A 17,034-nucleotide genomic window follows, 5' to 3' on the forward strand; every position below is an offset into this window, starting at 1 on the left:
AGCAGCATTCTACCTGGGCCATGCCAGGAGGCTCCATCTTATGTGTGATTACCTGTGTGTGTCATCCAGAGAGAGAGAGAGAGAGAGAGTAAACAGGATGGACATTACTATAGAAACCAAGGCATTTAATATCCTGTAATATCCGGTGTACTATAAAGACCTACAATTACACTGTGTGCACAATTATTAGGCAAGTCAGTATTTTGACCATATCATCATTATTATGCATATTTCCCAACTCCAAGCTGTATAAACTGGAATGCTTATTGGATTTAAGCATATCAGGTGATGTGTATTTGTGTAATGAGGGAGGGTGTGGCCTAAGGAGATCAACACCCTATATCAATTATTAGGTAGCTTCTTTTCCTCAGGCAAAATGGGCCAAAAAAAGAGATTTAACTGACTCTGAAAAGTCAAAAATTGTAAAAAGTATTTCAGAGGAATGCAGCACTCTTGAAATTGCTAAGATATTGGGGCGTGATCACAGAACCATCAAACGTTTTGTTGCAAATAGTCAACAGGGTCGCAAGAACCGTGTTGAAAAAAAAAGACGCAAATTAACTGCCAAAAAGATTTGAATCAAACGTGAAGCTACCAGGAACCCATTATCCTCCAGTGCTGTCATATTCCAGAACTGCAACCTACCTGGAGTGCCCAGAAGTACAAGGTGTTCAATGCTCAGAGACATGGCCAAGGTAAGGAAGGCTGAAACCCGACCACCATTGAATAAGACACATAAGTTGAAACGTCAAGACTGGGCCAAGAAATATCTGAAGACAGATTTTTCAAAGGTTTTATGGACTGATGAGATGAGAGTGACTCTTGACGGACCAGATGGATGGGCCCGTGGCTGGATCAGTAACGAGCACGGAGCTCCACTTCGACTCAGACGCCAGCAACGTGGAGGTGGGGTACTGGTATGGGGTGGTATTATTAAAGATGAGCTAGTTGGACCTTTTCGGGTTGAAGATGGACTCAAACTCAACACCCAAACCTACTGCCAGTTTTTAGAAGACACTTTCTTCAAGCAGTGGTACAGGAAAAAGTCTGCATCTTTCAAGAAGACCATGATTTTTATGCAGGACAATGCTCCATCGCATGCATAGAAGTACTCCACTGTGTGGCTAGCCAGTAAAGGCCTTAAAGATGAAAGAATAATGACATGGCCCCCTTCCTCACCTGACCTAAACCCTATTGAGAACTTGTGGTCCCTTGTTAAACGGACGATTTACGGTGAAGGAAAACAGTACACCTCTCTGACCAGTGTCTGGGAGGCTGTGGTTGCTGCTGTCTGGGAGGCTGTGGTTGCTGCTGTCTGGGAGGCTGTGGTTGCTGCTGTCTGGGAGGCTGTGGTTGCTGCTGTCTGGGAGGCTGTGGTTGCTGCTGCACAAAACGTTGATGGTCAACAGATCAAGAAACTGACATACTCCATGGATGGAAGGCTTATGACTGTTATTGAAAAGAAGGGTGGCTATATTGGTCACAGATCTTTTTTTTGAAATGTCAGAAATTGTTATTTATACATTTTGAGTTGTTTGTTTATTATTCTCACTTTAACAGATGAAAATAAACAAGTGAGATGGGGAACTTTTTGTTTTTCATTTAGTTGCATAATAATTCTGCACACTAATAGTTGCCCAATAATTGTGCACACATAGATATTCTCCAAAGAAAGCCAAAACCTCACTTTTACTTTCTTAAATATTCAGGTTTGAGGTTTATTAACATTTTGGATTGACCGAGAGCGCTGTAGTTGTTCAATAATAAAATGAATCCTCAAACATACAACTTGCCTAATAATTGTGCACACAGTGTAGAGAAGAACTTTATAGAAAATCTTCTGATTTGAGTGGCAGTCTGACCCAGAGCCAGGCCTGTTGATGACCAACGTGAGAGGAGGGATGTAATAACTGTACATCACTCCACTCACAACCTTCTACACATTAACTCTCAGTCCTGTACTGAAACTCTCTGGTAATGCTCAAATATCATCTTTGTTAAAGGTGGTGAATGGGAGAGCAAAGACTTCTAGACTGCAATAGCAAGAAACAGGGACTGAGAATAGCATGGTAGAGAGTCTTCAACCTCCAGTTGCTGCTCTTAAACTACAGTCTGCTATTGTAAATGTAGGAAGAGGAATAGGGTTAACACTGCTTTCCTCCTATTAATACTGTGACTGTAGGAAGGTGAATAGGGTTAACACTGCTTTCCTCCTATTAATACTGTGACTGTAGGAAGGTGAATAGGGTTAACACTGCTTTCCTCCTATTAATACTGTGGCTGTAGGAAGAGAAATCAAATCAAATCAAATCAAAGTGTATTTGTCACATGCGCTGAATACAACAGGTGTAGACTTACAGTGAAATGCTTACTTACAGGCTCTAACCAATAGTGCAAAAAAGGTATTTGGTGAACAATAGGTAAGTAAAGAAATAAAAACAACAGTGAAAAGACAGGCTATATACAGTAGCGAGGCTATAAAGTAGCGAGGCTACATACAGACACCGGTTAGTCAGGCTGATTGAGGTAGTATGTACATGTAGATATGGTTAAAGTGACTATGCATATATGATGAACAGAGAGTAGCAGTAGCATAAAAGAGGGGTTGGTGGGTGGTGGGTGGCGGGACATAATGCAGATAGCCCGGTTAGCCAATGTGCGGAACACACTGGTTGGTCGGCCCAATTGAGGTAGTATTGTCACAGCCGCCGTAGTGAGTGGACCAAAACGCAGCGGGAAAATGTATACTCATCTTCTTTTTTTATTTGAAAAAGGGAAAAACAAAATAAACACGTATACAAAACAAACGACTCCAAACAGTCCCGTCAGGTGCAACAAACACTAAACCAGGAAATAACTACCCACAAACCCACATAGAACAAACACCCCTATAAATAGGACCTTCAATCAGAGGCAACGAGAAGCAGCTGCCTCCAATTGAAGGTCAACCCAATAAACACCACATAGAAATAGGCCAACTAGAAATAACATAGAAATACACTAATATAGAACATAACCCAAACAACCCCGAAACACCCTAAACAAACACCCCCTGCCACGCCCTGACCAAACTACAATAACAAATAACCCCTTTTACTGGTCAGGACGTGACAAATATGTACATACCAGGTAGATCTATATCAAGCAGAACTATACCAGGTAGATCTATATCAGGTAGAACTATACCAGGTAGATCTATATCAGGTAGAACTATACCAGGTAGATCTATATCAGGTGGAACTATACCAGGTAGTATTTGACTGTGCCTGAGGTCTATTTCATGTTGGTCCCGTCTCACTCTCCCTGGCCCTGCCTGCCATGTGCGTCTGTGTGGGAAATGTGGGCCGAGTTAACCACTCCGCTGGGCATCGCCGCGGGCACACTCACTGGGTTGTGGTTAACTTGCTGCCATAGCAACTGCTATTCACCAGCCCTCAGACAAAAATGTTTTTATCCCTCTGTGACACAAAAGGCTACGGGATGAACTTTCTGACAACACACAACTGTTGAATGGCCCTGCTCTGATGATAATGTATCTGTTTAATGTCCTTTGTCAGGCCAGAGAAAGAGGATAAACACTAACGAACTTTCAGGATTCCTGCCTCATGCAAGAGGTTTGGATTTCAATAGGCATATTATGCCCTGTCTCTCAATGTCAGAGTTTGTATTGTGGTAGACTGTTTTACATTGGAATAGACTCCAGATTCTAGAATTCTAGTTTTTGTAGTTTATTGGTAGGTGAGGAGTCTGGGATGATGAGTCATTTAGAGGAGGTTGAGAAAGTCAGTCCATATTCTTACTGAGTTCTGATGAACAGTGAAGAATTAAATTACCTCGACTGTACTGTCATTGGTTATGCAACAGCTCATTTGAATGTTTCATTGAGTTGAACTTAAAAGTTGTCCTTAAGCTCAGCCCATGGACTACTGTAAAGATGGCCATGTATATGATTTAAGTGCTGGACCAATACATCAGCTCTTCTGCGTACGATGGAATGAAACACAACCCCCTTATATGGACTTTGCAATGGTTTAAGAAATATCAGGTTGTCAGGTTGAAATATGGCCTTTTTGGACTGCTACTGTTACTCTACAGCCTACAGTGAAAAGTGAACAGAAGAATAAACAAAAATGTATTGTCTCTCTCAAAAGACAACAATTACTGCTTTGACTTTTCTGTGATGAAAGATTCAGTCAACAAGTTGACTGTCCTCACTATTTCTCTCTGTGTTTCCATGAAGGTTGCTTCGAGTGCTGCATCAAGTGTCTGGGCGGGGTGCCGTATGCATCGCTGGTGGCCACCATCCTATGTTTCTCTGGCGTGGCCCTGTTCTGTGGCTGCGGCCATGTGGCCCTCACCGGCACCCTCACCATCCTGGAGAACCACTTCTCCAAAGTCACCTCTGACCACGCCATGCTGACCGACGTGTGAGTGACCGAACCTGACCCCATGAGTAGGGCTAGGTGACCCTAACCTGGCCATGAAAAGCAATGTTCCCTACTTATATCCTATAAGCTATAATTAAGGCCTGGCTAACCGTAAGTATCCTACTGAATGGCCAGAGTAGAGCATTATCAAGATACAACTGGTCCCACCCCACCCCAAAGCCCGTACATGTCGATCCAGGCAGTAGTAGTTGCTATATGTCTACAACGATATCTTGAAAAAATAAACTACCATTCTAAAGTTTGGGGTCACTTAGAAATGTCCTTATTTTCGAAAGAAAATCACATTTTCTGTCCATTAAAATAACATCAAATTGATCAGAAATACAGTGTAGACATTGTTAATGTTGTAAATGACTATTGTAGCTGGAAACGTATGATTTTTAATGGAATATCTACATAGGCGTACAGAGGCCCATTATCAGCAACCATCACTCCTGTGTTCCAATGGCACGTTGTGTTAGCTAATCCAAGTATATAATTTTAAAAGGCTAATTGGTCATTAGAAAACCCTTTTGAAATTATGTTAGCACAGCTGAAAACTGTTGTTCTGATTAAAGAAACAATAATAATACTTGCCTTCTTTAGACTAGTTGAGTATCTGGAGCATCAGCATTTGTGGGTTCGATTACAGGCTCAAAATGGCCAGAAACAAATAATTTTCTTCTGAAACTCATATTCTTGTTTTGAGAAATGAAGGCTATTCCATGCAAGAAATCTCGTATAATGCTTTGTACTACTCCCTTCACAGATACAGCGCAAACTGGCTCTAACCAGAATAGAAAGAGGAGTGGGAGGCCCCGGTGCACAACTGAGACGCCTCACAAGTCCTTATCTGGCAGCTTCATTAAATAGTACCAGTGAAACACCAGTCTCAACATCAACATTAAAGAGGCTACTCCAGAATGCTGGCCTTCTAGGCAGAGTTCCTCTGTCCAGTGTCTGTGTTCTTTTGCCCATCTTAATATTTTATTTTTATTGGCCAGACTGAGATATGTCTTTTTCTTTGCAACGGTGCCTAGAAGGCCAGCATCCCGGAGTCGCCTCTTCACTGTTGACGTTGAGACTAGTGGCTAGAGCGCACACAGCGTTTTTCGAGATCTTCAGTTTCTTGGCAATTTCTCGCATGGAATAGCCTTCATTTCTCAGAACAAGAATAGACTGATGAGTTTCAGAAGAAAGTCCTTTGTTTCTGGTCAGTTTGAGCCTGTAATCGAACCCACAAATGCTGATGCTCCAGATACTCAACTTGTCTAAAGAAGGCCAGTTTTATTGCTTCTTTAATCAGCACAACCCTTTTAGTCTTAGTGAGCTGAGCCTCCTAGCATAGATAAGCCCTATCAATGAATTACAGGTATTTTTATATAGATATCCTTTCTTAATAATAACCTCTGCTTGCACCTTACCCCAGATGAGACCTCTTTTAGATCCATTAGTCTAAAGCAAGAGAGGAGAAACATAGAGGAGAGGAAGGATAGGACAAGTGTTTTGTTATGAGGTTTTAAGGGGAGTCTCTGTGAGTGCCCATTTTAATTTACATTTTCAAGTTTTAATGTCATGTGTACTTAAGTGATAATGCCAGAGAAGCCGGTGTTTGGAAGATATATTGGCACGAGTGTTGTTAGGCCCGAGACGAAGGTTTGATGCCATTCCATTTGCTCCGTTCCAGCCATCATTATGAGCCGTTCTTCCCTCAGAAGCCTCCACTGGTGTGTATAAAGATAACGAGAGGTTTTAGTGGCTTAGAGCCAACACGTTAGTGTGGTAAATATTAGTATAACAAACTACCCATGCCAGTCTCTATTGGCTAAGAGCTGAGGAGAGACTGACTGCATCACTTCTTCTTTTTATAAGAAACATGAATGTGTTGAAAATTCCAAATTGTTTGTATAGTCAACCTACGCACAGCTCTGACACACACACCCCATCAGACATGCCACCAGGGGTATTTTCACAGTCCTAAAATCCAGAACAAATTCAAGAAAGCGTACAGTATAATATAGAGCCATTATTGCATGGAACTCCGTTCCATGTCAAACCATGCCAATATATCCTCCAAACACCGTCTTCGAGGGCATTATCACTTTTATACAATGGGTTACCAATCTATTCAAATAATGATTGACATATTTTCATTAAAAACATTATTTTAATTAATTTATTCATACTACTTCATCCTTCTACAAGATATAGTCCCGACACAAATCTAGGGTTGTTAGAGTCGTTCAGTCTTTTTGTTCTATATCTATGGACGCGACCCAGTCGTTCAGTCTTTTTGTTCTGTATCTATGGACGTGACCCAGTCGTTTGTTCTAAATGTTCCATTTCCATACTGGCTGGTAAAGTTCTTATTCCTTGCTTGCTTGCTAGCCAACTACGGCTAATTTACAGTCACTTCAAAAAGTGCAGCTAGAATAACAGCAAAGTAGCTACATTTGCATTTGTTTAAGCTGTTTTCTAGTGACATTTATTTGGATACATCCATAACAATGAGCTAATGAAGCGCGATTTCACTTGGCATAGAAAATGTGCTCACTCGTCAAGATACTGTTGTTCAGAGGAGCTAGCCAACAACACAGCTACAGTAACACAATCACTTCAAACTGTAGCTGGAAAGACTGCATATTAGCTGCGTTTCCTTTTAACTTTTTTCAATTGAAGGGCCGATCGGAGTCTCAGCAGACATGCATCATCTGTTTACATTTCATCCACCAAAGTTGTTAATGGTTTGCATCTTTTTTAAACTCAATGACAGAAGGAATGGTCACAGTTTTATAACCCGAGCTAAATCTAAACGTATAACCTAGTCTAATACAACCTGTCACGTTTACGGTTTCTCCTCTAGCCTCATGTTGGAGGCTGAAACATAACATAGTCATATTGGATTATCCCTAATGGAAACTATTCATGAACAGAACACAGAGAGGGTTTATGTGGGATTTGCTCCTATACAGAATACAGCTGATGCAGTACGTCATCTATGGCATCGCCTCCTTCTTCTTCCTCTACGGAATCATCCTGCTGGCCGAGGGCTTCTACACCACCAGCGCTGTGAAGGAGCTGCACAGCGAGTTCAAGACCACCATTTGCGGACGCTGTATTAGTGGCATGGTACGTCACTATCATCACCACTGGACTGTGTTAACCTTGCACTGAACTTACACCAAACAACGAACTCACTGCACTCTTGATCAGACCACATTTCGTGCAACAAGCTAGTCTTTTTTTTATGTACTCAAACCTAACCACGTTGACACCTGAGTTCTGTTTGGATGTGATCAATCAAACAAGTTGATGACATAATGACAACATCTGAGCAAATACTCTTCGCAAACGGGCACAAAAGCATGTCCTCCCTTTTAGGCCTACCGGTCAAATAGACGCAAACAACAGCTATGAAAATACTAGTTATGATCCAGTTCTTCCTAATGCCGATATGATGCTGTTTTTGTACGTGTGTGTTCTCAGTTTGTGTTCCTGACCTACATCCTGGGTATCGCCTGGCTGGGTGTGTTTGGTTTCTCCGCCGTGCCCGTCTTCCTCTTCTACAACATGTGGTCCACCTGCACCGCCATGAGGTCACCTGTGGCTAACCTCACCAACGTGGACACCATCTGTGTCGACATCCGTCAGTACGGTAAGGGAAAACCGGAGTTACAGCCAGGGTCATCTTCATTAGGTACCATGTGAAAGAAAACAGAATGAAATAGAGGGACTACCTGAACTTCTCCAATAAGAAATGCTTGTTTTGGCTTCCCGTTGCAACATTATCTCTACGCTGTGCCCTAATGAATATGACCAAATCCATCCAGGCTCCCTTCTGCCCATAACACAGAGCAGGTGTTTCCAATACTGTATGTGTACAGTAGCCTGTTGAGGCTGTGAAATGTCAGAATAATAGTAGAGAGAATGATTTATTTCAGCTTTAATTTCTTTCATCACATTCCCAGTGGGTCAGAAGTTTACATACACTCAATTAGTATTTGGTAGCATTGCCTTTAAATTGTTTAACTTGGTTCAAACTTTTCGGGTAGCCTTCCACAAGCTTCCAACAATAAGTTGGGTGAATTTTGACCCATTTTTCCTGACAGAGCTGGTGTAACTGAGTCAGGTTTGTATGCCTCCTTGCTCGCACACTCTTTTTCAGTTCTGCCCCATATTTTCCATAGGATTGAGGTCAGGGCTTTGTGATGGCCACTCCAATACCTTGACTTTGTTGTCCTTAAGCCATTTTTCCACAACTTTGGAAGTATGCTTGGGGTCATTGTCCATTTGGAAGACCCATTTGCGACCAAGCCTTAACTTCCTGACTGATGTCTTGAGATGTTGCTTCAATATATCCACATAATTTTCCTTCTCATGATGCCATCTATTTTGTGAAGTGCACCAGTCCCTCCTGCAGCAAAGCACCCTCACAACATGATGCTGCCACCCCTGTGCTTCGCGGTTGGGATGGTGTTCTTCGGCTTGCAAGCATCCCCCTTTTTCCTCCAAACATAACGATGGTCATTATGACCAAACAGTTCTATTTTTGTTTCATCAGACCAGAGGACATTTCTCCAAAAAGTACGATCTTTGTCCCCATGTGCAGTTGCAAACCGTAGTCTGGCTTTTTTATGGCGGTTTTGGAGCAGTGGCTTCTTCCTTGCTGAGCGGCCTTTCAGGTTATGTCGACATAGGACTCGTTTTACTGTGGATATAGATAATTTTGTACCTGTTTCCTCCAGCATCTTCACAAGGTCCTTTGCTGTTGTTCTGGGATTGATTTGCACTTTTGCACCAAAGTACGTTCATCTCTAGGAGACAGAATGCGTCTCCTTCCTAAGTGTGTTTATACTTGCGTACTATTGTTTGTACAGATGAATGTGGTACCTTCATGCATTTGGAAATTGCTCCCAAGGATGAACCAGACTTGTGGAGGTCTACAATTTTTTTTCTGAGGTCTTGGCTGATTTCTTTTGATTTTCCCATGATGTCAATTAAAGAGGCACTGACTTTGAAGGTAGGCCTTGAAATACATCCACAGGTACACCTCCAAATGACTCAAATGATGTCAGAACTTCTAAAGCCATGACATCATTTTCTGGAATTTTCCAAGTCACAGTCAATTTACCAGAGCAATCACTGGAATTATGATACAGTGAATTGTAAGTGAAATAATCTGTCTGTAAACAATTGTTGGAAAAATGACTTGTGTCATGCACAAAGTAGATGTCCTAACCGACTTGCCAAAACTATTATTTGTTAACAAGAAATTTGTGGAGAGATTGAAAAACAAGTTTTAATGACTCCAACCTAAGTGTACGTAAACTTCCGACTTCAACTGTATGTAGTGTTCTTGTTCATTAATGTTCTGTGTTATGTTATGTTTCATGTTTTGTGTGGAACCCAGGAAGAGTAGCTGCGGCTTTCGCAACAGCTAATGGGGTTCCTAATAAAATACCAAATACCACTTGTGGCATCTTTTCTCTGGCTCGATATCCTCCGTTTCCTCTCAGGCCAGGTTTTATAGCAGCAATAAGACATTATAACAGCCTGAAATGATCAGTGTGTCACCTTGTACAGGTTTGATACACTCCACTCTACAAGCATGACATTTTAATGGAGATTTAATCTAAGTTATAACCATTCTGTCAATTCTAATGTGATATGTGACTATGGCCAAATAAGGATGGTTCCTTTACTGCGTTTCTATATGAATTCTATGAATACTGATGACGTGATGTGAGGAATTTGCTGTGTCAATATTAACCTTTGAATTGAACGACTGTCTGCAGGTATCATCCCCTGGAACGCAGCGCCAGGCAAGGCTTGCGGGTCCACACTTGGAGACATCTGCAATACCAGTGAGGTAAGGCGCCTCTCCTCCCAACCTCAGTCATTCATTCACCAGTGACATACTGTACTGTCTATTATGTGGGTGTCATTACTTTGAGATGCATGCTCACAATAACAGTGCAAGGGCCACAGAAAAACATACATTTGTATTCACAATGAGTTACTGTACTATGGTACTGTGTTCAATCACATTCATGTATTTTTCAGTTCTACCTGTCCTACCACCTGTACATCATAGCATGTGCTGGAGCCGGGGCCACCGTCATTGCTCTGGTAAGTGCGTCTCTCTCTCTCTCTCTCTCTTTCTCTCTCTCTCTCTCTCTCTCTCTCTCTCTCTCTCTCTCTCTCTCTCTCTCTCTCTCTCTCTCTCTCTCTCTCTCCTCTCATCCTCTCCTTCAGTCCATCCTTGCAGTTTGTATCTGACTGTAGATCATGAATCCAGTGCTCCTCTCCTCATTTCCCATATGGTTTATATAACCTCTGACTGTAAGGCAGAATACCCGTAGACTTTTCCACAACTCCAATCCCATTCTCTGTAAACCCTCTGCTTAGATGCCCCGGGCCCCAAAATTATTTTAGGAAAGTGGAAACAGGGTGGACGTTTGTCCTGAATCAGGACACATGGCTATGTTTATACAGTATAAAGGAGAATATCTGTAAGGATATAAACATGTGTAGACTACATCAGAGTTCTTTGAACTAAGGGCGCCCCATTTCCGAAGAGTCCGTCTTGGGTGTTTTGAAAACAATGAGTATGATAGAAGAGGGAAACTCTCTGTCAAAGCCATCCAGTCCGTTGTTCCTCTCTGATTGCTTCCAAAGAGTGTTTAATAAGGTTCCATTTAACTCACATCTGAAGGTGACAAACAGGAATATTTGACTAATACTTGTGGGTTTTTTTACAAGTAAAAAGTTGAAACATCAGTCGTTGCCAATATGGCAGCCATGCACATGCATGTTCCTGGGGAGTTCTCTTACTGCCTGTATTCTGTTCTCTTCCACCAGCTGATCTACATGATGGCTACCACTTATAACTTTGCCGTTTTGAAGTTTAAGAGTCGAGAAGACTGTTGCACTAAGTTTTAACTGGTGTTCAGAGACACAGCACAGTGTATGACACTGCTCTGAGTAGACAGCAGCAACTTACTACATGGACTAAAAATAGCAACATATCTCCATTAGTCTTCACCTAAAGTGTAAATAGCTGATTGTATGCATCCTTTAGCATGTGCTATCCAGAGATAGGTCTGCCCGATGGACCAACGGTACCTGAAGAGAATTGTCTTAAGAATGGGGTGGTGTAAAGTTGACAGGGTTATGCTTTTCTCCATATCTTGTTAAGATCTGATTAGGACAATAAATCAGTAATAACTCCCTTAAATGAATAGCACTCTGGCTAATAAACAGTAGGCTTGGAAGAGGAAGACAAAAACACAATCTGAGAACAATACTGTATTATGAAGGAGTTCTCAGTCAGTTGCCATGAACATCGTGCTTAAATTTGGGGTGAAAAATTATTTGTTTTTTTGCTAATGTTCAATTTGTCAGAAGACCAGCCAGGCTTGGAAAAGTGCCTTTTCCCCCATTAATGTTTTAGGATTGATCATGTGTACTTTTGTATTTTCTTGGTGCAAGACACAAAGTGTTACACAGTGAATTGTCAGTATTACAAGCTTCTGTTACAAACTAGTTCCTCAGTCGTATATAGATACAGACAGTCTTCAACTGTAAGATGACGCAGACAAGATGAAGAGCATTTTTTTTTTAAAGAACTGCACATATTATTAGTATGGTGAAGGGTAATCCCAATACCAGGGGTATATTTTCCATCAAGGTATATAGCTTCAGTTTATGACTTCATATATTTTATAAAGGAAGTTTTCTTATTTAGAGGAGTAATGTAATTGCTATGTGACCTGATACCTTCATAGCTTCAGCTGATAGTTTTGTTTCATCCTTTTCTTTGACTCATCCAGAAACATTAAATTGTTTAAAGAGCCACTGTTGTTGTTGTTTTTTAACACTGAGCCTGCATGCTTACTTTATTTGATTTGGATTCCTTCATCTGTTTATGATGACTTATATTCCATATTTCCATAAATATTTAATTATTTCCTAAGATTTTTGAAGACTGTAGTTATTATTTTTCTCTTTCTATACAAAATAAACAATCTTTGTGTACAAAATATCCCCATGGTTTATATTTCTTCTCAAATGAAAAAGGGACACTAACTGAGAACAGTACCAGTGACAGAAAACAAGAAGATCGTGCCTGTTCCATCTCACACCACAATCTAATGCCCCTCCAACCTCTACTAACCACCTTCATCATCAAGCTTGCACGCAAAACCTAAAACCCCACTCCCCTTCCTCTCCCTCTCCCCTTTTTAAATGTCTCTTCTGTAGTATTCTTTAGTGTAATAACAATCATGTTAGTAATGTTGAGGATAATGACATTACTTTGCAGGTGTGTCTGTTGTCCGCTTAACATTGTGTGTTGTGTGTGTGTGTGTGTGTGTGTGTGTGTGTGTGTGTGTGTGTGTGTGTGTGTGTGTGTGTGTGTGTGTGTGTGTGTGTGTGTGTGTGTGTGTGTGTGTGTGTGTGTGAGAGACGTAGCACTGCCTCATGTAGCCTGCTTTGCATCTTACCATGCTCACTGGCCATCCACCTCGGCCCTCTCTTCCAGATCCACTTCCTCATGATTCTCTCAGCAAACTGGGCCTACCTAAAGGATGCCAGTCGCATGCATGCCTACCAAGACATCAAACTGAAGGAAGAGCAGGAGCTGCACGACATCACGTCTCGTTCAAAGGAATGCCTCAATTCCTACACATAAGGATTACGCCCTGGTCCACCCTCACACCTCTATGGTCACTCACACACACACACACACACACACACCACTCCCCCCGTCCCCGTCCATCTCAGGCGGTCTGACCAAGAGAACACTCTTCTCCCATAACCTGCCAGCTGCCCTCATTCAGTGCAGTACCAACGCAGCTCCTAACAAACTAATGCATGTCTCTTCCTACAACTAACTGATCAAGATGTCTGTGTCAGAACCTCTGTTTTGTGTTTCGTGTGTGAACATACTTTTGTTTTTATTTTTCTAATTTTCATAGGATTTTTTTGTAGCTATTATTTTTTAGTTTTTATATTTTTATCAAAGATGCAGTTTTGATTACACCTCATAGCACAACATGAAACGCCTTACAACATCACAGATATATAAAAGTGATGCAATGTGCTGTTGCTAATTGCAAACAAGTGTGGTCCTCCTGGCTCTGAATGAAGAGCATATGAAGAGGAGGAATGTGAAGGCAAAACAACATTCTATTGTGCAACAGAACATGCATGTGTTGGCTTCTTTGACAAAGTGTTTACGTTACCCCTCTGCCCATTTGAAACTGTTAGGATTTAAAATACTTTTCTCTTGCTAGTAGTTTGAGTTGAAATAGGTATGATCATTCTGATTCTAGAATTTCATAAGTTACATTCATCACGTACATTCCAAATAAAATGTTACTATTTTAATTGAAACGGTAATAATGATGTAAAATCCTAATTCCCTAAAAGATGAACTACCTCATGCCTAAGCAGGTACACTTACTGAACATGCACAGGTATTTTAACTGAGATATCCACTTGCCCATGTAACTGTATCCAGGTATTTTAACTGAGATATCCACTTGCCCATGTAACTGTAACCAGGTATTTTAACTGAGATAACCACTTGCCCATGTAACTGTAACCAGGTAACTGTAACCAGGTATTTTAGCTGAGATATCCACTTGCCCATGTAACTGTAACCAGGTATTTTAACTGCGATAAACACTTGCCCATGTAACTGTAACCAGGTATTTTAACTGAGATAACCACTTGCCCATGTAACTGTAACCAGGTGTTTTAACTGAGATAACCACTTGCCCATGTAACTGTAACCAGGTGTTTTAACTGAGATAACCACTTGCCCATGTACCTGTAACCAGGTATTTTAACTGAGATATCCACTTGCCCATGTAACTGTAACCAGGTATTTTAACTGGGATAACCACTTGCCCATGTACCTGTAACCAAACCTGTGGTGGTTGGGGCTTTTCATTTTAGTTATTTTAGGAGGAATCCTTTACACCTTTTAGTCCTTACACCATTAGCCCTTACACCATTAGTCCTTACACCATTAGTCCTTACACCATTAGCCCTTACACCATTAGCCCTTACACCATTAGTCCTTACACCATTAGCCCTTACACCATTAGTCCTTACACCATTAGTCCTTACACCATTAGCCCTTACACCATTAGTCCTTACACCATTAGTCCTTACACCATTAGCCCTTACACCATTAGCCCTTACACCATTAGTCCTTACACCATTAGCCCTTACACCATTAGTCCTTACACCATTAGTCCTTACACCATTAGTCCTTACACCATTAGTCCTTACACCATTAGCCCTTACACCATTAGTCCTTACACCATTAGCCCTTACACCATTAGTCCTTACACCATTAGTCCTTACACCATTAGTCCTTACACCATTAGTCCTTACAATTTTAGTTTCTTTATTTGTTATTTATTTTACTCTGGCAAGTGAACGGTGCCAATAAGAATTATACAGTTAGACTGATCAAAATATTTAATCTTAATACATGGCCATTGTGTGATGCCATGATTAATAATTAGTATCGTTTTAGTTTTTCAAATGCAGCATTTTTATAGACAGTCTATGTATAATTTAAAATATCTTGATTAATGTCTTCGTGAGATGAAAAATAATGTCAAATTTGACTATTAAACATGAGGATGGTATACTACCTTGTTGCACAGAGGGGCTTGTATGTCCAAAGTATTGTTGGGATGAATAAATGCTTCTTATTGTATAGTGTATGATCTCCCACAGTTCATTCCAAATTCCCATGTGTGACTTGAAATTCCCTTTTGCGATTGTCAAATCTTTATCCCTATAACTACAAGATACAACATGCTTACATTTTACTTGGTTGAGAGAAAACTGGTGATCTGAAACTAAATGTTAATGTGCTGTGCTTTGTTACCATGGTAGACCTTGTGATTTAGATAGTGCAAGTAAGATGTGTGAACATTAACCGTTCTACATTCAAGCTGAGATAACTCTGTGTCAGGGTGTTGATCATCAAAGACAATGCTTGGATGTGTACAATTTAAAGATGTTACAAGTCAGGAGTTTTTTCTTTGGTAATGTTTCAATCTTGTTTTTTATTGAAGATATAATCACTTAAAGAAGAAGAAAAAAATTCTAAATCTCTTGAATTGTATTTCAGTATTGTTTTTTTAACGTGCAATTGTTAACATTCTGACATAATTACTGATGCAATCTTTATCTGTTATTTAAAGGAGACTTACAGGAATATTGATGTTTATTCATTAGTGCATCATTAAGGAGAAACTGTTTCTGCAGTGATACAGGTGATGTGTAGTCATTTGTACTGACAACTATGGTAGTCAGTGTTTGCTGGTTTCGAGAGAACAATTTAGTCCAGGCTATTTCCACTGAATGTCATTGTAGTCCACAGTGTTCCTTAGTTCTGAAGTATATAATTCCTCTATAGTATTTTCTATTAGTGTCAAGGTCTTCCTTGGGAATTTATTTCAGGTGATACTTAACTCGTCACAGTATTCTGAATATTGATCATCACTCCTCACCCTACGATTGAAAATGCCAATCTGACCATGAATGGAATACGGTTCGGCCAAAGTTTATAAGCCACTGTATGTCTTGATTGTTTTGTAAACAAAGTGGCCTCTGAAATGTTGTACAACAGATGCAAAAGGTTTGTAGTGGCCTGCAGGAATATGACTATGATGTGAATTGAATGACATACCGTTCCATCGTACAGTGCTTCCTGTGTATAATGTACCAAAAAAGAATAGTATGGCTACCGATCAAACACCAGGAAGACACCAATCCAACGTCCCGTCTGGCTGGGATCCCCTTTGACATGTCTCTCTCTCTAATTGTTTTTATGAAAATAAAAAAGACAAATATGTACTCCTCAATTATGTACTGCATTCATTTTCCATGTCAATGGGCATAACACCTAATGTCATGGTAGACAGACAGACAGACAGACAGACAGACAGACAGACAGACAGACAACACCAACGGTTCTTTAACTTGTGTGTGTGTCACACCTGTACACGCTGACTCCGTCTTTGCTCCATGCCCATCTTCATGTTCTTCTGGAGAGGATCTTTGTCGAGGACGGGGCCTTCTCTTCTTCAGGCTCCTCTGACGCCTTCTGTTCTGGGGGGGGGGGGGGGGGGGGGGGTCTCCTCCTCAGGGCCTGTAGTGTCCAGGAGTAGCTCTGGAATGTGCTGGGCTCTGGAGGGAGAGAGTGAGAAACACACAAAATGAGGCTCTTTATGCTCTGGTCATAAATCAGTGAGGGTAGGAGGACACAGCAAACATCATCAGACAGGATGACCAACACAGAATACATCATCAGACAGGATGACCAACACAGAATACATCATCAGACAGGATGGCCAACACAGAATACATCATCAGACAGGATAACCAACACAGAATACATCATCAGACAGGATGGACAACACAGAATACATCATCAGACAGGATGACCAACACAGAATACATCATCAGACAGGATGGCCAACACAGAATACATCATCAGACAGGATAACCAACACAGAATACATCATCAGACAGGATGCCCAACACAGAATACATCATCAGACAGGATGCCCAACAC

The 17,034-nt window shown here is 41.0% G+C and overlaps 1 protein-coding gene and 1 long non-coding RNA gene across 5 annotated transcripts in view; both read left to right on the forward strand.

Moving 5' to 3' along the window:
- LOC115161341 (neuronal membrane glycoprotein M6-b) overlaps positions 1-13,419 on the forward strand; it is a 60,591-nt gene extending 47,172 nt beyond the window's left edge. For 2 of the 4 annotated variants that reach the window (XM_029712251.1, XM_029712250.1), the window contains exons 2-7: positions 4,241-4,427; positions 7,400-7,556; positions 7,914-8,082; positions 10,223-10,296; positions 10,491-10,556; positions 12,970-13,419. In XM_029712251.1, coding sequence (XP_029568111.1) covers positions 4,241-4,427; positions 7,400-7,556; positions 7,914-8,082; positions 10,223-10,296; positions 10,491-10,556; positions 12,970-13,119 — 803 coding nt within the window. In that variant the 3' untranslated portion in view covers positions 13,120-13,419. Of the gene's footprint in view, positions 1-4,240; positions 4,428-7,399; positions 7,557-7,913; positions 8,083-10,222; positions 10,297-10,490; positions 10,557-11,288; positions 12,470-12,969 lie in introns of those variants that run through there. The other 2 variants (XM_029712252.1, XM_029712253.1) reach the window with 2 other exon arrangements.
- An 18-nt stretch (positions 13,420-13,437) lies between these two features.
- LOC115161342 (uncharacterized) lies at positions 13,438-16,321 on the forward strand. The gene is made up of 2 exons (XR_003869244.1): positions 13,438-13,980; positions 14,039-16,321. It is a non-coding gene; the product is annotated as an uncharacterized LOC115161342 (long non-coding RNA).
- Positions 16,322-17,034: the final 713 nt, after the last annotated feature.

This window comes from Salmo trutta, chromosome 24 (assembly GCF_901001165.1).
Source record: "Salmo trutta chromosome 24, fSalTru1.1, whole genome shotgun sequence".
Taxonomy (NCBI): Eukaryota; Metazoa; Chordata; class Actinopteri; order Salmoniformes; family Salmonidae; genus Salmo; species Salmo trutta.